At 46.8% G+C, this 24877-nt stretch overlaps 2 protein-coding genes across 3 annotated transcripts; one reads left to right on the top strand and one right to left on the bottom strand.

Moving 5' to 3' along the window:
* Positions 1-1212: 1212 nt before the first annotated feature.
* dus2 (dihydrouridine synthase 2) lies at positions 1213-21042 on the bottom strand. 2 transcript variants are annotated; one of them, XM_006641516.3, is made up of 17 exons: positions 20848-21042; positions 20673-20771; positions 19952-20095; positions 16398-16443; positions 15662-15753; positions 13864-13907; positions 13224-13284; positions 11291-11338; positions 7582-7647; positions 5839-5909; positions 5454-5540; positions 4044-4212; positions 3673-3794; positions 2621-2764; positions 2273-2360; positions 1895-1968; positions 1213-1675 (listed from the first exon to the last, which is right to left on the bottom strand). In XM_006641516.3, exons 3-17 carry the CDS (start codon positions 20090-20092, stop codon positions 1471-1473), a joined length of 1458 nt encoding a protein of 485 aa, XP_006641579.2. In that variant the 5' UTR covers positions 20093-20095; positions 20673-20771; positions 20848-21042; the 3' UTR covers positions 1213-1470. The 2 variants fall into 2 exon arrangements, with proteins under 2 accessions (XP_006641579.2, XP_069037298.1); XM_069181197.1 differs by having other exon boundaries at positions 20673-21042.
* Positions 21043-21046: 4 nt separating this feature from the next.
* Positions 21047-23082, top strand: ddx28 (DEAD (Asp-Glu-Ala-Asp) box polypeptide 28). Its single transcript, XM_006641517.3, has one exon. The coding sequence runs from the start codon at positions 21345-21347 to the stop codon at positions 23064-23066; it is 1722 nt and encodes a 573-aa protein (XP_006641580.2). The 5' UTR covers positions 21047-21344; the 3' UTR covers positions 23067-23082.
* Positions 23083-24877: the final 1795 nt, after the last annotated feature.

Genomic DNA, 24877 nt, shown 5'->3' with positions numbered 1-24877 from the left:
ACAGACAGGGAGAGAAGCTTGGGGTCAGAGCGCAGGGTCAGCCATTTATACAGGGCCCCTGGAGCAGTTGGGGTTAAGGCCTTGCTCAGGGGCCCAACAGAGTAGGTTTCCTCTGCCGGCCGCGGGATACAAACCAGCAACCTTCCAGCCACAGGCGCAAATCCCTAACCACAGGTCTGGCGTCATTTTCTCAGAGAGAGAAGCTGCTGCCCTACGTGCGATGCCAAGAACCTCAATACAACCTTCCTTTATGAGCGGACTGAAGCGCTAGGTTTGGTCCACAGCGCCACCCTGTGGTAGAGATACGATTTGAAAAATTAGCTGGGGATCGGAAATTTTCTAAAAGTATGTATCTTGACTGTTCTTTTTGGATACGTGATGCTAATCTCATCTAGTAGTATCTGAAATTAAGTATAATTACAACAAGTTCTATCTGGTACCAGATTACAATATCTAAGCAGCTCTTTAAGATGTATAATAATTACGAGATGGGTATTTTCTATGCAGATCACCATACCTTTCTAAAACAACTGAAATTGATTATATGTACATTTATGTCAAAAACATACCTTAGAAAAGAAGGATGTAAATCCACACTTACACCACAGCTAAGAAGGTATGAAAAAAGTGTGACAAATAAGGAATTTGTTTTTTATCAGACTGAAAATCAAACCTATGTTTAGATGCTCTTGCGTGCCACTGTTCAGAGTTACAACATAATAAAACTAAAAGAATCTTAAAGAAGCCTGGATAGTAACACTTTTTTAATTTTCCGGAAGCCAACCCACTCACAAATAACTAGACTAAAACTTCAAAAGGATGGCCTGTATGATGGTATGAGAAAGATGATTGATGAGATCTGAATCTCTTCCTTCTCTTCCACTATTTTATTGGCAGAAGAATAAAAGATGAGCATCCTTCTTTTCTAAGGTATATTTTTGACAAATATGAGGCATCAAATTTTGGTGCAAGTGATCTCTGCCAGAGTGGTCCAGCTATTGATTTAAATAAGGTATAAAAAAAATAAACGGTCTTGAAGATGCAGCTCAGAAACCCGCTGTTACAGCTACTAAAGAAAAGTCTTCTCTGAGGCAAGTCACTAAACCCATCACTGTCCTCAGCCTTGTCACCCTGGTCTTGCCATTAGCTGCATCACTGCCACCATTACTGTCATGCCTTATCGATTTCTTTAAGCAACAGCACTCATCAGTGTAAAATAAAGAGTCTTTATTAAATAGGAAAGTTTAGCTGTTTGTGACCATTAAGATGCCAAATCAGTCTCCAGGCAGAGAAGCTGCTAAGGTCCCCTGGGGAGGGAGGGAGACAGATCTGTCCTGCCCTTGCTCCAGGGGACTTTAAAAACAGAGATAAAAAAATAAAATCAGCCAGGCAGCCGAGTGTGGACAGGCCCCTCGGCCCGATGCCCTGTGCGACTGAAGCAGGAGAAGTGCCCCCTACAGGCCGGTGGCTTCACCTCTCCCACGGCAGGCTGGGCTGCTGCTTCTCGCTGGCGGGGACAGCGGGCTCCTCGGCGACATCACTTCCTGCCGGGTCCTCCCGCCTCCTCTTGTTGACCAGGCCGCTGTCGGCCTCGCCCAGCCGGCCCTCCGGCAGGCCCAGGCTGCGAAGACTCACGATGGCAGCTGCCTGCTCCGCCAGCTTCTTGGACTTGTCCCTGGAGAGGGGGGGCAGTGTTAGGCAGCGTTAGAGTCAGGCTGACCAGCTGCAGCTTGAAAAAGGGGCAGGTTAAAAAGAGCAGGAAAGGAGAGGAGCACAAGAAGGGAAAAGAAGCATATCTCTCAGAGTAATGTGAAGCTTAATGTCTAGAGAGTGGAGTGTCCAGAAAAGTGCTGTAGAAGTGTAAGAAATTATTATTAGCTTCCTGCACACTAACCACACAGTAGATCTGTACTTCCTGCCAGCCGCCGTCACAGTGGAGCAGAAGAATCTGTCCAGAGGTCTCTGAACCTGCAGGAAGAGAGCCTGGTTACTCACACACTGGACCACACTGGCCCAGGTCACACCCCGGATAAAGTCACACACACTGGACAATATGCAGGACCATGCTGGACCACACTGGCCCAGGTCAAAAACACTGGACAAAGAACACACTCGCCGTCCTCTGCTGTGTCTGGAGTAACAGTCCTGAACACAAGGCCACTTCATTCTGTCCGCTGCTACGCTGGGGCCACAAGAGTCTCTTTTTAACTACTGATTTGCTATCAGTTTCCCCAGCAAGAAATTAAAATGTGGTAGAACACCCCAGTCTCACCGTCTCATACACAGGCTGGGGCAGCTTCTCCTTTCGACTCCACTCCAGCAGGAACATCTTGGGTGTGATCTGAGGAGCGTATTCTCTCCTGGAATATGAGCACAAGGGGACATATGAGCTATAGAACAGGGGACTGTTGCCCACCACTGCACTTCAGTGAAAAAACAAGTGAACACACCTTCTCTGCACTTATCTACTTATCCACTAGGTGGCAGCCTCTGGCCAGTTCCAGGTCTGCTGAGATCACGACACACCAAATGAGATGCTCCTCAGCAGAGAGGACTTTCTGTAGATCAATTTAGGAACAGAATTTCTTTAATTCACACACAGTATGAAAAAAAATCAAACCTGTCAAACTTCACTGGCATTTTGATGACGTCGGAGTCCTCGGAAAGATCCTCTGTGTTGAGGTTCTTGGCTGGGACAGTGGACTGTCGGTGCTGAAGTCTATCTTCTGTCTCCTTCCAGAAGTCCTGAAGCCCAAACACCTCGCTGTGGCCAGACGGGACCAGAGGGTAAGACAAAGGAATTCAGTCATCAGGACAGCTGTCTCTGCCGAAGCCGCCCTGACGTTGGTCTCGCTCACCACAGGCACTTGGCGGAATGAATTACTTAGCTGGTTCAGGTTTCCATAACGCTACTTCACCAGTGTGGAAAGCCAAAAACAGCTGGGGCTAAAAGTAAAGCCTTTGACTGTGAGAGAGTGTTTGTGCCATGGGGGTGTATTCAGTCCTGAGCCAGTGCCGGCTCACACTGACAGACCGAGCCTCAGTTCCACCAGATGCAGCACAGACACACACTCAGCTCTCATCCCAGCTGGAGCGTTAGTGATACTTCCCTTCTCTCAGGCAGACCCAGATTGGACCGCTGACACATACTCATTGAATCAGCTCTCAAAACATCAACACTGTTAGCTCCCTTCAATGCCTACAGGGGGAAGATAAGAGCTGAAGGCTCAATCAGCAAGGTTTGATGTGCTTTTCCAAGGTCTCTGAAGGTCTCGTCTTCATCTCCCCTCTGCACAAGTCTACAGGCCAGCAGTCTGGATTGCTTTACAACAGCTGGTTGCAAACAGCAGAGGGAAGCATTTAGCATTTGAGACACTCTCACCAAAACACCGCTGGGAGGGCAGTGGTAACCAAAAGGTTATAAAGGAGTAAAGGCTATTCAGCCCACTGACTTTATTTTACAGTATTATTTAAAAGGTCAAGTCTGTTTCTTCTTAGGGTGGATAAGATTCCCGATGATGCAATCTAATGGTTTGATGGACCCTATGGTCTCCTCTTGTTTGTGATCTTATGTCCTTAAATAAGAAAAATATGAAAAAAGACCATAAGACCTTCTGAACAGTGCAGCAGTGCCACAGGACAGGAGGCCCGGGCTGGCACAGGTGTACCTACCAAATATCTGCGGTTGTCTGAGCGGCATGCAGCTGCTTCCCCAGCGGAGACTCCAGTTTCTCCCTCAACATCTGGCACAGGCAGTACTTGGTGTTGGAGGCATGGTTGTCGTAGCGTACTGCCTGCAGACACACCCAACGCAGCTCAGCACTGTTGCCACACAGGACACAACCTGGCCACTCGCTAAGCAACAAAGAAACTTTCTCCTTCGTAAAAGGAGAGCTTGACAGCAGTGCTGTCTGCTCACAAAATATTTCACAGCCAAGTGTTAAAAACTATGCAATATCACTTTCTACATATCACAAATCCTAAAGAGAAAAAGACAAAGTACCAGGCCACCCAAGTAACTGGCGCAGCCTAGGAGGACTCACATATCGGAGGTACTGTGTCATGACCTCCTCCAGGGGCAGGCTGCCCTCCCTGCGGAAGACAGAGGGGTTCCACATGGCCGCACGTGCCAGCATGATCGAGGACGCCCCCGTGGCTGCCTGGAACGCTGCGATGTCTGCATGCACTCGGACATGATCCAGGGAGCCGCCACTGCAGACACACATGCACACCAGTGAATCACATCCGGCTGCGCTCGCGGTCACGCACACCAGTGAATCACATCCGGCTGCGCTCACGGTCACTCACACCAATGAATCACATCCAGCTGCGCTCACAGTCACTCACACCAGTGAATCACATCCGGCTGGGCTCACGGTCACTCACACCAGTGAATCACATCCGGCTGCGCTCACGGTCACGCACACCAGTGAATCACATCCGGCTGCGCTCGCGGTCACTCACACCAGTGAATCACATCCGGCTGCGCTCACGGTCACACACACCAGTGAATCACATCCGGCTGCGCACACGGTCACTCACACCAGTGAATCACATCCGGCTGCGCTCACGGTCACTCACACCAGTGAATCACATCCGGCTGCGCTCACGGTCACTCACACCAGTGAATCACATCCGGCTGCGCTCACGGTCACTCACACCAGTGAATCACATCCGGCTGCGCTCACGGTCACTCACACCAGTGAATCACATCCGGCTGCGCTCACGGTCACACACACCAGTGAATCACATCCGGCTGGGCTCACGGTCACACATGGCACCAGTGAATCACATCCAGCTGCGAGCACGGTCACTCACACCAGTGAATCACATCCGTCTGCGCTGTCACACATGACACCAGTGAATCACATCTGGCTGTGCTCACGGTCACTCACACCAGTGAATCACATCTGGCTGTGCTCACGGTCACTCACACCAGTGAATCACATCCGGCTGCGCTGTCACACATGGCACCAGTGAATCACATCCAGCTGCGCTCACGGTCACACATGACACCAGTGAATCACATCTGGCTGCGCTGTCACACATGACACCAGTGAATCACATCTGGCTGCGCTGTCACACATGACACCAGTGAATCACATCTGGCTGCGCTCACGGTCACTCACACCAGTGAATCACATCCGGCTGCGCTAACTGTCACGCACACTAGTGAATCTCATCCGACTGCGCTCACTGTCACGCACGACACCAGTGAATCACAGCCAGCTGCGCTCACGGTCATACATGACACATTACACCAGTGAATCACAGCCCAATGTGCTCACACTCTCCTACGAACCACACCCAGCTGCGCTTATCAGTGAATCTCTCAAATAAGAAGTCAGTTTTGGAAAATAAGTGTCACCAATAAAATCAGAAGGATCCTGACATGTTTCTATTACATGAGCTCATCCAGACACTCTTGGGCTGTGTCCCTGCCCAGGACTTACTTGGCAATGACAGGAATGGACAGCGCCTTGGTCACAGCCTCGATGACGTCACAGTGCACAGGGTGCTGGGGTCGCTCCTCTTTCTTCCTGAGAGAAAAAGGAGCCGTGATGAAAAGCAGGACCCCTCTTTCCCCCATCCCTCCCCTACGCAATGCCCAAATTGGCAGGCAGACAGGGAGGGGGAGGACACTGCAGCTCTTCAGTACACCTGCAAAACACTGACTGCAGCACTGGTCCCATGTGGGGACAATTTACCCAAGATGAAAAGGGACCAGAGGCCCAGGACAGGCTTAAAATATAAAAATATGGGTCTACTATATCGGAAATGGGGCAGATGGTCCTCTATCAAAGCAGCCACAGGCCATATGGCAGCAGTGCCAGGTACCTGCCATGGACAGCGATGGCCGCCACACCAGTCTTCTCGATCCGCTGAGCCAGGCTCACCGTGTCTTCCAGCTGAGAGGCAGAAAACAGCCGGTCAGTCAGCCGCCCACTACCTGCTGCCCAGCCTGTCTGTCACCCGCACAACAGCAAGGGTGTGAAACTGCCCCACAGCACACCAATCAACCCCTAAAAGGGAAATTCAATTTGATTAATCTGTGCCATGCACAGCCTTGACTGCTCACTTGAACAGCTTGAATGACTTATACTAGCAGACTCTAAATCCCCAGCAATAAGAGTGGTGTCATGTTGTCGTACAATCTGTTTCCTAACTAAAGTGTTTAGGCTAAAAAATATTACTGTTACTGAAGGAAAATAAATCTAAAGAAATACTACTTAAATGTACCTAGTTATTTTACAATAAATTTAAAAATTCCCAAAATTACACAGTAAAAACAATTCCCAGCTTATTCATAAAGCCAAGCAATCCACAGAAACAAAAGGCAAAATGCCCTGCAGGATGGAACTATTTCAAATTGAAGAGCAAATTGATTTCTCTGATGATCATTCTCTCTTCCAACAGAATGACTGAGTGTCAACAAAAGAAGAGGAATGGGATGGGATTTTCAGCTTTGTTAATGTGTAAACTGTTATCATTGTCGCCTTCTCCAATTGACATGTTCATCTTTAAAGCTCCGCAAGGAAAATAAACTGATTCATTAAAATGAAGCCCAGCCTGAAGGGAATCATCAGTCTCTGGTATCTTCAATCAGCCTGTCTCAGTGTCTCAGTGCCTGCTGTGCTGGGAGACTCCTCGAGCTGAAGAGGCCCCGTCAGGCCACAGAGAACCCCAGGTCGGTCAGTCCAAAACACAGCACTCTGGAGAAGATGTTGCTGAGCTCAGAAAGGCTGACCATGCCAGGAAGCAACCATGTTTAAGAAAACTGGGGATTCTAAGCTATGTATGAAAGAGAACACTTCGTCACCCATTTTTAAACCTTAGCATCTATTTTCTTTAATTAGAAGCTTTAATTAACGAGAACACTTCCCCAAAGACAATCATTAGTCACAGACTGAAGATTCTATCGCTCAGAAGAGAAGAGGGGGTCCCACATCGCATGTTTTCTGGATCACACAGAAATGAAAGCAGTTCTTACTCCTGCAGCCCAAGCTGCACACACAGCAGAACAGCTCTGCTCAACTACACAGTGAATCAGTCTGCTGCCGTAGGTTTCAGGCATGGCTGCCAGATTTTAATTATTTGTCTCCCCTGACTAACACCCTGGTAAGCAGCAACTCTTTTGGAAGCCAGAAATGCACACAGACAAATCCATTTAGAAGCAATTAAAGGAGGAAAACAGGATAAAATAAGGTAGCAGATTTAGATATGCTTCACTAACACTAACCAACAGAGTGAGAGCCGGGAGCCTGGGAGAAGACTCGGGCCCGTAGACCCAGCACAGAGATCTGTCCCCCCACAGCCTGGCCCGTAGACCCAGCGCAGAAATCTGCTGCCCTTCACAGCCTGACCCGTAGACCTAGCACAGAGATCTGTCCCCCCACAGATCCAGCACAGAGATTTGTCCCCCTACAGAGATCCAGCAGAGAGATCTGTCCCCCCACAACCTGGCCCGTAGATCCAGCACAGTGATTTGTCCCCCCACAGAGACCAAGCAGAGAGATCTACCCCCCCCACAGCCTGGCCTGGGTGGCTGATTCCCAGCAGAGTTGACATGTGGCAACTTACCGAAGGCAGGATGCGAATTTTGCAGGTGACAGGTTTTGAAATGCCTTTGACAAGGGAGAGCAGAATCTGGAAGGAGAACAAGAGAGAAAGGTACTGAATGGTTCCTTCAGTATTCAGCTCCCCCTGCAGTCTGAGGAGAGGGCAGAATGACATCATCTGCCCCGAGGGATCAGGGGTCACTGCCTTATAGCAGGGGGAACAAACACTGGACACAAATGGAAACAGATCCCTAATTTCGGAATAACATCAACCTCTCCTCCTCCGCCTGAGGCCCCAGAGGTCAGTCAGCTGCAATGCATTGAGATGGTGTTGCTGTAAATAAGGTGGGTAGCTACGTCAGCAAGCGTAGGCTGCAAAGGAACAGGTAATAGGTTTATTCCATGGTGAAAAGAGAAGAAAGAAAACACAACATTTCAGCCACGGAGCCTTCTTAAGGAGTGAGCCTCACAGAACCCTCCTCCAACCGTACTGGGGCAGAGGGCCACTTTGTCCTCTGGAATATTTACTTTCAATGTAGAAGTACTGTGTTCTTCCTGCAATAGTAAGTCAACAAGAGCAGCTAGCCTGAACCCATTCCTGTGACACAGCTACTACGCAGATGGCAATGCCAGCTCTGGGAGTCTGAGTGACCAGGTTCATACGAGGCGCTCTGGTCACCAGACAGATGCAGGTTAAGATGAAGATAGCTGAGGAGACTTTATACAGACCCAGAATTCACAGCCCTTAGGAACAAAAACAAGCATCGGCACATTTTACTCCTTGAGAAACTGAAACATTCAAACTGCATTCCAGAGGAAAAGGAACTATTTGCATAAAACTTGCCTGCCGCCAAACAAATAAACTTCTGAAGGTTGGATGCTGCACATTGGTGGTGGTGGAGGGGAGTCCCCATTACCTGTAAAGCGCTTTGAGTGGAGTGTCCAGAAAAGCGCTATGTAAGTGTAAGCAATTATTATCATTATTATTATAACTGTACAACTAAACAGCCTTCACCAGAACAAAGAGCAGAAGGCAAAACCCTTTGCTCCCTGTTTCACTACGTCCAGCAGCTTTGTTGATACGATAATGGTCCCTGCAGCAGCTTTCATTTATGGATGCCTCCGACAACAGCCTGTCCATAAGATAAAGGCTAGGTAAATAGGTGTGATGGCTTTGTTGATATAGATGATGCCCAGACTGGCCTAACGCCATTGATTTTAGATCGCTGAAGCACATGGAAGATCACCCAGAAGCAAGCGATACCTGGAACAACACTGTGCTTTGAAAACCGACTCTTAGAAAATAATTTAATTGTAGCTGAAAGTGAGATATTGCCAGCCCGGCTAAAGAAACATCCAAAATTCACTTTGGAAGAAAGAAGAGACCTTGAAAAAACTTAGGAAGAGATGTTTTCTTTTAAAAAATTAATTTGTTAATTCAAAAAAGAATGAGTCACTTTGGCTGAATTGTGCTTTGTCAATGTAACATTAGAGGACAGTGTGATCAGATTAAGGTAATGAAACACACAAAGCTTATTTTACCTTCTCCGTGAGCAGCCCACACATGCAATGTTTTACCTCTGGAGAGAGACCATTCATCTCTCTCATATTAGACTGTCAGCTGTGTTCACTGGGAGATCTTGTTAATCGCAGTTTCAGCTGAACACTGCTCTGTAAGTTCTGTATTTACACTTGTAAGCAAACCAGAGGACAGAACCGATAAAAAGAGAGAAGGAAATCCCAGTAGACGGTCCCAGTCCTGAAAAACACTGTAATTGACTCAGTCCGCACCCACACCCGCACTGTGTGCCCCCTGAGAGCGGACCCCAGCCACTCCGCATCAGCGCCGATAGAGGTCAGGAACTGAAGGAAGACTCATTTTAAAGCCTCTTCCTCCAACTGCTTTGGCCATGACTCGTGCTGCTAAACCTGTTAGTCAGTGAGAACTGAGCACATTAGTGCCCCTTTGTCAAAGGGGGAAGTCACTACGCTGTGCTGCCTGCTATTCATAAACTCATATGTGTAAATAATCAAGTGTTCCTTCCTCCAGCTGCGCAAAATCAATTTGCTTCAGCGGCTGACGACCCAGCAAATGAAATGTGTGATTTAATAGGTTCACAAGCATCAGGCTGTGCAGCACATTTTCAAAAAGGACCTTAACAAAACATTCCGTGTTACTGAGAGGTGCTTGAAGTGCTCTCTGCATTAAGACACAGATTGTTCAGAACACACCAGCACTACTCGTTTCGAATCAACGTGTAAACTATATCCATTTAAGTACTTGATTCAGAACTGCTAATTTACTGAATCAAGATATTTTGGAATTGCAGCGGCGATGTTTACAGCTCTGTTAAAGCTTCACGACTGGTGTGTCACAGCTGCCTCTGCAGGGCTTTAGAGTTTCCCCTGATGGCTCAGCTCTGCAGGAGTGCACAGCGCCCTCACTCACACTGAGCAGGTCTTCCTGCAGGAGAGCAGGCCCCCAAATTAGCACGGAAGCTGGAAATAACTGAAAAAAAGCACTTAGCATAACTAATTAAAAAGCCTGCAATAATTAGTGAGTAAGTGGTTAACAGCTGGAGTGGAGAGCTCTGTGATGACTGCTGCAAATGGAGGGCAGGCCCGAGCTCCCAAAAGCTGTCATTGCTCTGGCATCAAAGGCCATACTGCTCTCATTAGCAACAGCAGCGACAGACTCATAGCCTCCCTCTCATCACACTGCCCTCTGCCTCACTGCCTCCCTCTCACCACACTGCCCTCTGCCTCCCTCTCACCACACTGCCCTCTGCCTCACTGCCTCCCTCTCACCACACTGCCCTGTGCCTCACTGCCTCCCTCTCACCACACTGCCCTCTGCCTCCCTCTCTCCACACTGCCTCACTGCCTCCTTTTCTCCACACTGCCTCACTGCTTCCCTCTCTTCTCACTGCCTCCTTCTCTCCACACTGCCTCACTGCCTCCCTCTCTCCACACTGCCCTCTGCCTCCCTGTCTCCGTCTCTCCACACTGCCCTCTGCTTCACTGCCTCCCTCTCATCACCCAGCTCTCTGCCTCACTGCCTCCCTCTCATCACCCAGCTCTCTGCCTCACTGCCTCCCTCTCATCACCCAGCTCTCTGCCTCACTGCCTCCCTCTCATCACCCAGCTCTCTGCCTCACTGCCTCCCTCTCATCACCCAGCTCTCTGCCTCACTGCCTCCGTCTCACTACACTGTCCTCTGCCTCACTGCCCTCTGCCTCAAAGCCTCCTTCTCACCAGACTACCTCCCTTGCGCCACACTGCTCTCTGCCTCACTGCTCATTGACTCTAAACTGATCAGAACACTTGTGTTGAGGTTAAGGACATTCAGGCCTGAGGGGGTGCAGGTGGCTGAATTAATCCTAGCCGGAAATTTCAGAAATTAGTCAGGTTTTCCTCTGTGTTTATCTTTTAAAGATGGCTTCTTCTCAGAATTAAACTCTGAAAAGATTACAAGCAGACTGGGGCCATGCCTCATTCCTGTTATTTACTGTGTAAAAGTAATGCTTCATAGAACAGACTGGTCTCTTAAGCTATCCTCCCAGCCTTTGCACTCAATCATGAGGTGAAATAAAGACTGTGAGACACCAAAGCTCTCTGATCTCCCCGAGACAGAACCTCTGGGAAATGAGTGTCACTCCTGAGTGGGAGTGGGTACTGTGTGTGAGTTCAGAGTGACTGAAAATCCAGCAGGACACCTCGGAGATACTTACGGCCTCTATCTTGTCCGGGTCTGAGAGCAGCGCTGCCCCCATGCCACCCTACAAAATAAACACAATTAAAGGCATCAGCACTGAAGCACACAGCCTGAGACCTGATGCAGGCCCAGGTTAAATCACAACTCACACACTGTGCTTGATGGCAGCGGTTGTTCTTGCTTCGTGCTTCCTCCTAGTGGAAACCTGTTTTCACGAACTAGGAATAGTGGGTGAGCTGAATTCAGGTCTACAGGCCACACACCTATACACCTACAACAGGGTCTGTCTCTCTTAGACAGGGAGCCCGGGGCCAAGACTGTCAGTAAATCTGGCTATAGTAATCATAGAGAAAGTATGCTCGCCAGCAAAATCTGCTTTTCAGCACTGAGGTTTTAAATTAAAATTGCTGACATGTGGAGGAGGCTGCAGTATAAAAAGGTCATAGGCTGCAGTTAAAGCTCTGGTCTGATGAAGAAAAGCTTCCTGGATAATTCTGAAAAAACAAGTAACTTTATAAGCTGGGTGAAATGAAAGGAAAAATATGATTTTTATCACATCTCTGGCAATTTGCACGGAAATTGCAAAGAAAGAACATACCTCAGGTCAATTCCTACAAAACAGGTCATCTTTGTGAAAAGAGCATTAGATGAAAGCAATTTCAACAGCTAAGAATGAGGTAAAAACCCATTAAGACCACAATCGCTTTCACAAAAAGCTCTAAAAAACACACCTATTACAGTGCAGGATTTGTTTTCATCAGGTTTTGTCCTAGAGGCCAGATTTTTCAGGATGGGGATGGAAACGAAAGCTACATCGTGGTTTAAGACAAAGAGCGACAGACCTGTATGGGCAGCAGCTGCTCACCACAAAGAGGAAAAGCGGAAACATGGCAGGAAAAGAAAACCGTGTTGTAAACAGAGTCGCACAACACAGCAGATGCAGCCCGAGTGCAGCTCAGTGCCCGACAGCACACGCAGAGGACAACGTGTGTTTATACAACATGCCAGTCCTTATCGTGGGAAAATTTGCTTTGTAGTTTTATTTCTCCCTTGCTTTGTGTTCACCTAATCAAATATTGCCAGAGTTAATAAAAGAGCACACAGATGCCATTTTCAAAGCTGAACATGTTTTCAAGCTTAAACTGGAGTAACAAAAGAAATCACACAGGTGAAACAAATAAGGTGAAGCAGGAAAAAAATAAAAGAGACAAATCAGCTTATCCACTGTAAATAACTGCAAAAAACTGAAGACAAGGAGAGGGAGAGAGCAGGCAAACGGGGAAGAGGACACCCTGCTGGACTCTCTCTGCAGTCATTTTCCTCTGGGCCACAGACATCCTTTATCCAACCTGCCAACAGGCCCACAACTCAGGAACAACAAGCTTCAGACTGCTCTGCCTGCTGGAGCCCGTTGGTGTCAGTACCGACCAGTGCGCTGGGGGCAGAGCCACTGTCGGTGTCAGTACCGACCAGTGCGCTGGGGGCAGAGCCCCCGTCAGTACCGACCAGTGCGCTGGGGGCAGAGCCCCCGTCGGTGTCAGTACCGACCAGTGCGCTGGGGGCAGAGCCCCCGTCGGTGTCAGTACCGACCAGTGCGCTGGGGGCAGAGCCCCCGTCGGTGTCAGTACCGACCAGTGCGCTGGGGGCAGAGCCCCCGTCGGTGTCAGTACCGACCAGTGCGCTGGGGGCAGAGCCCCCGTCGGTGTCAGTACCGACCAGTGCGCTGGGGGCAGAGCCCCCGTCGGTGTCAGTACCGACCAGTGCGCTGGGGGCAGAGCCCCCGTCAGTACTGACCAGTGCGCTGAGGGCAGAGCCCCCGTCAGTACTGACCAGTGCGCTGAGGGCAGAGCCCCCGTCAGTACTGACCAGTGCGCTGAGGGCAGAGCCCTAGCTGGGGAATCTGATCTCCGTGACAGCTGGCCAGCTGAACAGTGTGTCCTGTCTCTCACCTTTGTAGAGTACTCCTTCGGACAGCCCATGTTCACGTCAATTCCAGCTACGTCATTCTCGCTTTCAAGAAGAAAAACACAGAGAGAGGAAGGAGTCATTGGCCACACCCATGGAAGAGGAGAGTTCAAAGAGGTGAATTGGGTAAAATACTCTTCAGAAGTTAGAAAAGCTGAGAAATTTACAGCAATTTACTCCCTGACTTGAATAAGAACAACTTAATCCAGCTCCTTATCTGGCATCTGGTTGATTACCACTGGTATTACTGTGGAGCACTTTATTCATTTTTCTTATGTGGCCTTTCCAAAATATCATGGTATACCGACTAACGTCCGTATACACAACCGGTTTAGGAATGCAGCTCCAAACTAACCTTTTTTATTTAACTAATTAATTGGACAGCATTAACTCTTTCCATGTTTTAAATTACAGCGCACAGAGGCAAGAGCTACATAGCTCACAAGTCCTTAAAAACCCCTCCACTGCCGAACTCCAGTTCGACCAGAGGCCTAAGGCTCGTGTGGAACCCGAGTAAAGTCAGTGAAATGACGAGGAGTTGGCAGGCCAGAGGACTGGATCGAGAGTCCAACTGCGAGGTGTGGGGGTACAGGGGGCTGCAGAGGACGAGGATCGAGGACTCACACAAGCTGGGCCACTCGCAGAGCTCTCTGTGGGTCAGCTGTGCCCTGAAAGACAGACAGCACACAGGGCTGGAAAAGAGCAGCACAGGACTCCCCCTCTGCTCCACAGCCAGCCCTGCTCCTAGCTCTGTCTCTGACTGAAGTATCCTCCTGGTGTCCACTGCCTGCACACAGCTGCTGCAGTCCAACGCGGACCACTCTGTCTGGTTCCTGGACTTTACAGCACAGGTGATTAAGGGTGACCTATGAAAAGGAATGCGGCGTTGCACTCCAGGACTACAAAACCCTGCTCTGAACTGACATTTCTTAAAATGAGGGTCGCAACCTAAAAACAGGTCAACATTTCCAATGGATTGCCAAATTAGAATTAAAAAATGAATTCAGGACACCATCATGAAGATCTACTTCAACATCCTGCAAGTGAACAACATTGTCGGGGTAGACCAGTTCATATCGTCTGGCTTCTAGGACTTTGAGATCTGCGCTCGTGCTTTGCCTGTCAGACCAGCAATTTTAAAGGGGAACTGCAACTGCAACCTGCAATATTTCCAGGTTATAAAGAATCAGCATTGATGAGTGCATTCCAAACCACTGTGAAATTAAAATGTACATAATAATGTAAAACCTCCAATTAACATAACAAAATAGATGATTTAGTGCTGAATTTGGAATTTTTAAGATTTTGCAATACACCCAATTATTATTTAAAAATATATATTTTTTACTGAGGTTTAATAACTGGTCTAAAATTGGGAATATAATTCCCCTTTAAGTACAATTTTGAATTTAGCTAAAATATAGATTAAAACAGAAGTATAATACATAAAATGAACATTGTGCTTGAATTAATAAAAACATGCAATCTGATTGGCAGACCACAAATATAAATTATAGAAATATGCACTGTAAAAACACTTAATCAAAATCACTTTTTAAAGTTAACCCTTTATCCAAACAGACTGTCATGAGTAAATTACATGGTGTCTAGGTACAGTTCAGAATTTAAAATAATTCTACATGTCCGATAGTATATGTGGCATCAAATATGAACTGCAACTCGATGCACTGAGAAACATCTCTGTGTTTGCATTCATTTGATCAATTTCACTGTTTTACACAGTAAGCTTGCACTGTTTTTTTATTAAGCTTGTAAAAGGTACATGTATGCTTTAGTTACACATTTTAGTTTCATCCACCCTGAACACGATCGTTCAGAAAGTGGTTCTTCTTTCTCCTCTCCCTGGACCTGCAGCGAACCAGTGAGAGGGGCATCATTCTGGAGCACCATGCTGCTGGCGCCTGCGTCACCACGGCAACAAGGTGATGCCAGCCAGTCAGCTCTAATTTAAGAGAAAATACTGGCAGAGATGGGGGGGGGGGGGGTTGCTTACCAGAATAAGCAAACAGCAGAAAGCATTTATCAATCATTTATAAATAATAAAAGACTCGGCTTGCCTTAGTTTGGGCACCTTGAGCTGCCGAAGAACGAGCAATGGTGCTCAGTGAGGTCTGGAAAAATCCAGTCCCATCTGAAGGACTTTGTTTACAAATGTTTATTGTGCGAACGTGGCCCAGCAGTGCATTAGCAGAGAGCTGACACAGTGAGCACAAACAGTCTTGCTCCAGCGGGGTCAGCAGGGAAATGCAGGCAAAGCCTTGCTTTATTAAGAGGTCAGCGTTTCAAGAATTTCAGCTGAAGACGCTGAATCCCTAAAAATGCTTTTCCTTTCCTACATTTTAAGAGATGCATAATTGATTGGCTGATTGGCTGACTGTCCCAAAGCTGGATTTGCCCTTACCATCTGGAAGACCACATGCTCTTTTTCCCGCTGGCAGGTCCTGAAGACCACCTTCTCATCTGGAGCCACAAAGTCCACTGTCTCCAACACTTCTGTGTGGGCAAGAGAGCAGGCAGACAGGAGGGTCAGCTCCTGCACCAGGCTTGGCCTCTGCTGAACCCCCACAGCCACTGTCAGGCCAGGGCTGAACGCAAAGCTTGCAAGTGCTCAGCCCCACACCCTTGTAGCCACTGTCAGGCCAGGAGCTCACTGGCATGCAGGGGGTTGACCACCAGGCTCTGTGAGGGCTCAGCCCCACACCCAAGCACTGTCAGGCCAGGGCTGACCACCAGGCTGGGAGCTGACTTCTAGTTCACTGCTCAGCAAGCTGTACAAACCTGTGCTCATACAGAACTATTCAGGTTGATACCCGACACAGGATAATGTCATGATGCTAGTTTAAAGTCTATCGAAAAGCTAAAGTTTTATTTTGTTTAGAGATTGAACTGGCACTTCTGAAAAGGGTAAAGAGCTGATTTGGGTTCTCAGACCCATATGGTAACAACAGCCCATATTTTCTTTCCTTCTGAGTGTCGCATTGTGTTGAAACCGGGTTTGTAAAAAGAGGGCCTTTTGTAACTGGAATGTTTTCAAACATTTTCAGGAGTGATGGAGGCATGCAGTTTTTCAGATCTGGGACAAGTCAGCTGCTTCCCAACACTGAGATGTACTCTGTTCTGACAAAAGGGATACGCACCGTTCTCCACCCTGCGGCACTGCAGCATTTTGATATCAATCAGCTCCTGTTGAGGGGAAAGAAAAACTGCTGATCAGCTGTCAACACCACCCAACAAAGATTGCTCAGAGACTGCCACTACCCCCTCTACTGTGCCGAGCTTAACTTTCCATCCGGGGGACGCCCTGCACCAATGAGCACACCTGAAGGGAGCCTTCACTTCCTCATCTAGCTCCACTAGAAAAAACAGGAGATAAGACATGGGCCTTGATTCCTTATAGTCATCTATGTAAGCCAAATCAATCTGTACCATGAATGTCCACAGACCTACACCAAAATAAAAACCCAACAGCTTTGACTGACAGCCCTGTACTCTCACAGCCTCTGTGTGCTTGGCTCTGCTCCCTTTGCTGTGTGTGATCATCTGCGGATGGATAGTCAGTCTACGTAGCAAATAGAAAACAACTATATCCAGAACAGCCGAGAAAAGGAACAATTTAAAAACAAACAAAAAATGTATGCTGTTGTGACTTTATCTGGCACCCCAAATTCCTACCAAAAAGCACTACTAACCCTGCAGAACACTTCTACCACTCAGCGACAGACACCCTCCCCCACCTTCACTTCCAAGCTTCAGATGCATCTCGCTCAGTCCTGATGTTGAAATGTTATCAGCTCAAGCAGAATCTCTGAACGCTGTGGCCCCGGAACCTTTTTTTTCAGCGCTCTTTCCCTGCGAGCTGGCAGCTCTCTCAGGATAATATACCCACTCCTCACAATGCCACCACTCTTTCAACAGCAATTAGTGATCCTAACAATCACAGTCACAGGGTAATGGATTCAGTTCTACTGAGTTCATTTAATAGGAAGGAAAGCATTAAGAGAAAAGCACTAATGGTGTCTTAATGCCGTCTTAACAATAAAGCTGCCAGTCTCTCTCCAAACGCCCCCAGAAAACACGAGAGGTAAAGATCTTTAGCTTTCAGGATAAAAAAAACCTGCAGCAACAAAACAATTGTCTTTCTTCTTATTTCAAGTCTGTACATCTAAAAATAGGCTAAGGACGTTACATGTCAAATCATCAACAAATGTTATGAAAATGTCACCCTGCCAAGGGTATTATTTGAATGGTCAATTCCCAAGGAGCTCCTAATACTTGTGTTCCAGTTATGGGAAAACACGCACAGCTCTTTTAAGAGCAAATAATTAAAAAAAGTAAAATCCGCATTAACAGAATTGTAAACCATACTTTTCATGGTTAAACACAGGATCAGTGTGTGTCTTTGCTTTGCACTGTTAGATATAGAAGAACAAATGAGAGGAGGCCTTTTGGCTCATCTAATTATTTGGTAGTTTGTAGCCTATTGATCCAATTGATCAAGCCGTTTCTTGTAAGAAGCCAGGGTATCGCCTTAAGACAACATAGCTGGTAGCTCGTGCCCCCTGCTCTAAGTTTTAAACAGACTTCCATGTGGTTTTCACTTCCAGTGTTCTCAGATCCCTTGAGGATTCTGAATAGTTGTCTGTCGGTGTAGGACATCCCCCAAAGCTCTGGTTGCTCTTCTCTAGACTGAGTGCAGAGCACAAATATCTTTTCTACAATGTCGTGATCAAACCTTTACACAATACACAAAATTTGGCCTTACTAGTTCATTATACTATTATAACTTAACAACTCTTTCCATGTTATTATGTTATTATTTGCTTACCCATCAGTCTAGAAGATGTAAATTATGTATCAACATAAACATCAACATCATTTTCATAAGTAACCTATTTTATTCAGGTGTTTGTCCAGGTTGGATTTTTATCTAAATCTTCTTGAATTTCATTTATAGCTTCTACAATGCTTGATACTTTTCTAATTTGGTATAATTTGCAAACAGAACTACTTCACAGACTATCATGATCATAGATATAAATTCAGAAAAGCAGTGGTCCTCGAACAGATCCCTGGGGTACTCCACTAACTACATCATCTCAAGTTCTTTAATGCCTCAATGTGAGAAAGAAAAACAGCAGAAAAACTTTTTTTCATAGCATTGTTTCAAGGTGAAAGTATAACTTTTGCTAGACTGTTTACTGTCTGACTTTGGTTGTACTTTAAATATTCCTGACTATAAAAGAGATAAACAGTAAAATTATTCAGAATCAACAGTGAAACATAAACAAGAGAACATAGATGTAAACCACAGTGAAATTCAATTAAAAACTACTTATAGAAGGCACATTTTTACACAGAGGGTTGCAGGAGTCTTGCACAAGCTACCCATTCATGCTATTCCTTTCAAGAACCTTTCAAGTGAATTTAATCTTTTTATCAGTAAACAAGACAAGGGCAAGACAAGCCATATGGCCTCCTCTTGCTTACAACCTTTCTTCTGTTCTTGTGACTGTCCTTTGTGGTAGCAGAGCTGGTGTGAAGCACCCGAAGAAGGCTCCTTAACCAAAATGTCATGTTTCTTTCCTTTGCTTTTCAGCAGGGAATAAACCTTTACTTGTTCCTTTACAGCCTACGCATGCTGACACAACAACCTACTTGTACTACTTCATCCACAGTAGCTACACCTGAGATACACATTAGCTATTCGTCCTTCTCCAACCTTATAAATGGAGAAGCATTGTTTGACCAACTTTTACTCTGTATTGATGCTATCATGTCTTTGTGATAAAGGGAAGAGATGGATTTATCGTTTAAATCTCCCAAAATATTCTCAAGGACAGCAATTTGCAAGAGATAGTATAGCTGCAAGGTCACTGTCGAGCAGTGTTATAATTGCTGTGGTACTGGAGTACACAGATACGACTCTGGCAATACGGAGAGAGGTTTTCATCTTTTGTCTCCTCTCTCTCCAGTGCAGGGTGACACTCTGACACAATGAGTCATCACCAGCCGATGTAAACCTCTTATGGCTCTGGATCAGCCTTTACTGTGAACAGGAGAGAGGGAAAGAGGCAATTGTCTCTTTGAACTTAAGTCATGGATGGCTCTTCAAAAACATGAAAGAGCAGCCTACTTGATTCAAGTCATTTGCTGCCCTGTGACATCAAATCACAATGACAGTCAGACACAGTCTCCAACTTCCAAGCAATAATTTTCAATTACATAAAAGCACCATCTTGGCTTACATCATTAAGTGCTATGCAAGAAACTTTTTAAAGAAAGATTTTGTGTTTGCAGAAAACTTTTGTAATATTTAAAGACAATACAATAAGGTCAAAAAAAGTCAGGAGTTGTTTTTTTTCCCCAACTAAATATACAGTAGTATTTTGTATTATCAGCTGTAGAGTATTTAGCTTTAAACATGTACATATCCTCTACTACTCTGCTTTAGAAAACAGGACATATTAGCACATTTACCCCGATAATGCAAGACTGCAACCGGAGCATCAAAACTGTTCCATCTCGTGCGTCAAAAAAAGTTCAGTTATCCTGATTTCCCTTTTTGCAACATTAGAACCATTTAAATGAATGCCTGCATACACATTGGCCCTCATGGCTTTTACCAACTTACCCCATAATAACAATCTTGGTGCCATCCTTAGAAGATGGATGTTAACATAAACCCCCTCACCTCGCAGTAGACAATATCTGCACCATAGTCCAGGGCCAGCAGGCGCATGGGCAGGGTGCCCACGCGCACCATGGGAGCCAGCACAAGCTTGTTCCGGAAGCAGAGTCTCCCCACGGCCGGCTGCATCCCGACTACTTTCATTATCTGCAAGAGGGACAAGGATGTCAACCAGCTGTCCGAACTGTTTATCAAGATGCTTCTGAGAACTCACTTCCTAACCGATTCCACTGGACGACGGATGGTCTTGAGTCTGACTCGAGACCTCCTTCTACAGGGCTGTGAAGAAGTCAGATGCATTTTCAATTTGAGCAGAAAAAGGTAGCAAATACTGAGAAAGAGTTATTAATACTAAAGCCTGATTAGCTACAGCACACATCATATGACGTTTAAAGACATCCATCTGAATCAGGGAGCACCCTGGGATTAACAACAACAGCAGCACTACTCCCTTTCACATCAAGGCACGAAAAAACCTTTTTTCTCTTTCACTCTTAAGAATCCAAGTGCATCTCCAGCTTGAAGTCAAAGGAAATGACACCTCTTCCTCAGAATGTTAATATTAGTTACTGAAAGAAAGGGAAGCAATGTTTGTGTTCAATACTAGGAGTTGAAGACCACTATTTCTCACTTACATTACTTGTTACACTACAGATTTTTTACTATGTAGTTTTCTACTTCTATCAAAGCAACCACATAAGAAAGTAGGGGTTTAATGTTTTACCTTATCAAAGAAATTCTCCTCAGTCCTGCTTCGCTTTCACGCAGCTCCCTTCGAGGTACAGTGCAGGGCTGAGCTGGTCACGCTGTCTGCCTGCCCATGCTGTAGTTCAGAGCGGAAGGGTTATAATGTGATCCGAGTTTAGAAAATTAGTAGTAAAGCCAGTTAAACACAATACCTCGGTTTGTACTAAGTTAAGCACACGAATCCTGGCTTCAGGTACACCTCAATGAGGAAGACTATGGGGACAAAATAATAGTCAGAATATCAGTGTTTCCATGATGTGGCTACTACCCGACAATTAACCAGCTGTAGGAACATGAGGGATAGTGATGTCATCCTTCCTGTGCGACACATTCTTGGATACGTCATCATGCCGCGTCGGAGTGATTCAGACGGTACAGTTAAGTACACGTGTGGACAGTTCTGAGTTGATTTTCTAAAGGAAAATCGTGATTTTTATCCGAAGTGGTAGTGTATTATGGTTACCTGCTAAGTGATGCGACATTTTATATGAAGTTCTAAAGGACTGTTTATGAAAACCTTGTATAGTGCTGATCACCTTAGTGACAACTAGTTATTGTTACTTTTGAAGTCATCTGCTGTGGGAGATTAATATGTAGTGCTGGGATAATTGTTTATTTTCACAACAAATCTATTCTGTCTCAGTTCAAAATGTACTGTTTCGGGGTGACTCGCGTCACCTTGTCTGCCGTGACGCTTAAGACAGCTAAAGAGTTATGTTCAGCGGCGAATTACATGAGAGGCTCTCGGAGCCTCAGCTGGGTCATGCCCTGTTCTGCCCTCCCGAGCCGAGGCAAGTCGAAGATTGCACACAGCGGCACGGAGCAGACAGTAATCCGGGTTCCTCGCTGGATGCAAGAACGCATCGACAGCGTCGAGAAGGTGAAAAGCAAACAGTTCCGGAAGGTAATTACGGCCCGACCCGGCAAGATGCTGGTAGTCAGCAGACGTCCTCAGTTCAGCCAGCCCTCCAGCCACACCCTGGGCAAATTTGAGACGCCTCTCCTTGCTTCCAGAGGCTGGAAACACAAAAAGTCATTCGGGGACTATTTTACCATAAACAACACCCAGGACGCACCGCCGTTCATCATGGAGGACCAGAAGGGGGAGAAAGAGGAAGGCAAGAGTAAAGTAACCTTTAAGTCTTTACACCTGTTCACAGAGTTAGTAGAAACACTTCAGGCTATGGGTATCGTTAATCCCACCACTGTGCAGCTGGAGACCATTCCCAAATTACTGCGCGGCCACCACGTTCTCTGTGCAGCCGAAACAGGGAGTGGAAAAACACTGACCTATTTACTGCCCGTAATCCAGAAGCTGATCAGTGCCGCTCGGGAGGGTGAACCGGGAGCCCAGACTCGGTGTGTGGTGCTAGTGCCGTCCAGGGAACTGGCTGAGCAGGTGAAAGGGGTGGCCCAGTCCCTGTGCCGCCCCCTGGGGCTGGCTGTGAGAGCAGTGGGCGGGGGCAGAGGTGTTGGCAGCATTAAACGGGTCTTCTCCTGCGGCCCGCCGGATCTTCTGGTTGCCACCCCAGGGGCCCTGTACAAGGCCCTCCGCAGGCGCTGCGTGGACCTGAGTGAGCTCAGCTACTTGGTCATGGATGAGGCAGACACATTGTTCGACGAGAGCTTCGCGGGGATGGTGGAGAGCATTCTGCTGCAGACGCAGGTGGCGTCAAGCCCCCTGGAGACCACGGGCCTGGACCGCGGGACCCAGCTGGTGATGATCGGGGCCACGTTCCCGGGGGGCGTTGGCGAGCTTCTCGGCCAAGTCACTGACCTCGGGAGCGTTGTCACCGTTAAGAGCCGAGGTCTGCACTGCCTGATGCCACACGTCAAGCAGACCTTCATGAAGATGCGGGGCGCCGACAAGCTGCTGGAGCTGCTGCAGGCCGTCAGGGCTGTGGCCGCAGAGCAGGAGGGGTCGGGGGTGTTGGTGTTCTGTAACAGCGCCGCCACGGTGAACTGGCTGGGCTACGAGCTGGAGGAGCAGGGCATGAAGCACCTGAGGCTGCAGGGACAGATGCCAGCGGCCAGGCGGGCTGGTATTTTCAGAATGTTTCAGAAAGGCCAGGTGGACGTCCTGGTCTGCACTGACATTGCATCCAGGGGCCTGGACACCCAGAGGGTGAAGCTGGTGGTCAACTACGACTGTCCTCCCACGCTCACCGATTACCTGCACAGGGCGGGGCGCGTGGGGCGCGCGGGCAGCGGGGCCGGGGGCGTGGTGCTCAGCTTTGTCACGCACCCCTGGGACGTGGAGCTGGTCCAGAAGATTGAGACAGCCACACGGAGGAGAAGGAGCCTGCCAGGGATGGAGTCTGCCATTCACAAACCTCTGCCTAGTGCGGCAGCCGATAGTGAACTTCAATAAAACTCGTCCTTCATTATATAGTGAAATGTCATGCTGTTGAAACCTCTGGGTAAATATGTGGCTTTTTTGTGTAAAAAATGCTTTCTTTGCCTGTGTTGATAATTAACATCTGTACTTATTTTTATATTTTAAATGTGATCTCAAATTAAAATGATTGTGCAGTCTAAAAGGAATTATTAAACCTCCAAAGTGAAGAATGCCCAGTTCATTGATTGCTACTTATTGTTTTCCTAAGGAATATTAAGTATTCTTTTGGCTTTCTTTCAGAAGGTAAATCTTTAATTATTACAGTTAATAATTTACTTTAACTCTTCTCTTTCACTTTCACCCAGGAAGTAAGCATATTGAAAGGTTAATGGAGTATTTTATCACACAATTTGGCTTAAAAGGGAACTGCGGTCCCAATTTCTCAGACCGGTTCTTAAATCTCAGTAACAAAATAATTTCATTGACAGTTTAGAAAAGTTTACAAATTTCATATTAAGCACAACAAAGCACAACACGCCAGCAGCCATTATCACCCTGCAACTCACAACTGGCAACCCACTGAAGCTAAACAGGTGTGAGCCTGGTCAGTACCTGGATGGGAGACCTCCTGGGGTTGCTGCTGGAAGAGGTGTTAGTGGGGCCAGCAGGGGGCGCTCACCCTGCAGCTCATGTGGGTCCTAATGCCCCAGTGTAGTGACGGGGACACTATACTGTAAACAGGCGCCGTCCTTCAGATGAGACGTAAAACTGAGGTCCTGACTCTCTGTGGTCATTAAAAATTCCAGGGCGTTTCTTGAAAAGAGTAGGGGTGTACCCCGGCGTCCTGGCCAAATTTCCCATTGGCCTTTATCAATCATGGCCTCCTAACAATCCCCCTCTATAAATTGGCTTCATTAATCACCTCTCCTCCCCACTGATAGCTGATGTGTGGTGAGCGTTCTGGCGCACTATGGCTGCCGTCGCATCATAGGGGTTACACCCCTACTCTTTTCGAGAAACGCCCTGGGATCTTTAATGACCACAGAGTCAGGACCTCGGGTTAACGTCTCATCCGAAGGATGGCGCCTGTTTGTTATGGAAGCAGTCAAAACGCTATCCAAAGCTATTGGTAAACAAGAATCAGCACACCCTGATGGTGTTTTTATTATTGCAGGTGATTTTAATCAGGGAAATCTTAAATCAGTTGTGCCTAATACAACTGAGCAGTACTGTACCTCACCCCCCTCTTGGACAATCTGACCACATCTCTCTGTTCCTACTCACAGCCTACAGGCGACTTCTCAAACTCACCAAGGCATCAGTTATAATTGTAAAAACATGGACCAAAGAGGAAGAATCAATGCTTCAGGACTGTTTTGAGTGCACAGACTGGAGTGTGTTCAAAGATGCATCCTCCCACAGATCCCACATCAATATCGAAATGTATATTTTTCTCTTTTTGCGTATTTGCAGTTTTTGACAATTTTGCACTGGCACCATACTGTTACTATTTACACTGTTATTGTTATTGTATTACTGTTTATTGTCTTGTCTGCTGTTCTATTTATATACTGCACCTGAGAGACTGAGAGACACTTTTCACTATACTATGTACCCATGTAAGTACTGTATAAGTTGAATAATAGAATTCCCATGAACTGCAAAATCATGCGGCCCTTCGTGCTCACTAGTTACTAGAATAACTAATGATAATAAAGATGATGCAGTGTGCGAGCAAATTATGTACAGGCTGTGTACCAGATATTTCACTGCAGAAAGTTGATAAATTTAATCTGCATGCAGAGTTAAATAGTAAGTTTAATTTATTGGCAAAACCATCTTAT

The sequence above is a fragment of the Lepisosteus oculatus genome, chromosome 20 (genome assembly GCF_040954835.1).
Source record: "Lepisosteus oculatus isolate fLepOcu1 chromosome 20, fLepOcu1.hap2, whole genome shotgun sequence".
NCBI lineage: Eukaryota > Metazoa > Chordata > Actinopteri > Semionotiformes > Lepisosteidae > Lepisosteus > Lepisosteus oculatus.
Note: the sequence above shows the minus strand (reverse complement) of the source record. Positions and strands in the feature narration are given on the sequence as shown.

What these genes read in the sequence shown, in the direction of transcription:
- dus2 (XM_069181197.1), bottom strand. Translation starts at nt 20,092, where the DNA reads ATGAAAGTAGTCGGGATGCAGCCGGCCGTGGGGAGACTCTGCTTCCGG. An exon ending in CAGATATTGTCTACTGCGAG is followed by an intron (nt 16,444 to 19,951) that starts GTGAGGGGGTTT and finishes TCCCCTCAACAG; the next exon opens with GAGCTGATTGATATCAAAAT. An exon ending in CCCAGCCTGTGTATGAGACG is followed by an intron (nt 1,969 to 2,272) that starts GTGAGACTGGGG and finishes CTCTTCCTGCAG; the next exon opens with GTTCAGAGACCTCTGGACAG.
- ddx28 (XM_006641517.3), top strand. Translation starts at nt 21,345, where the DNA reads ATGTACTGTTTCGGGGTGACTCGCGTCACCTTGTCTGCCGTGACGCTT.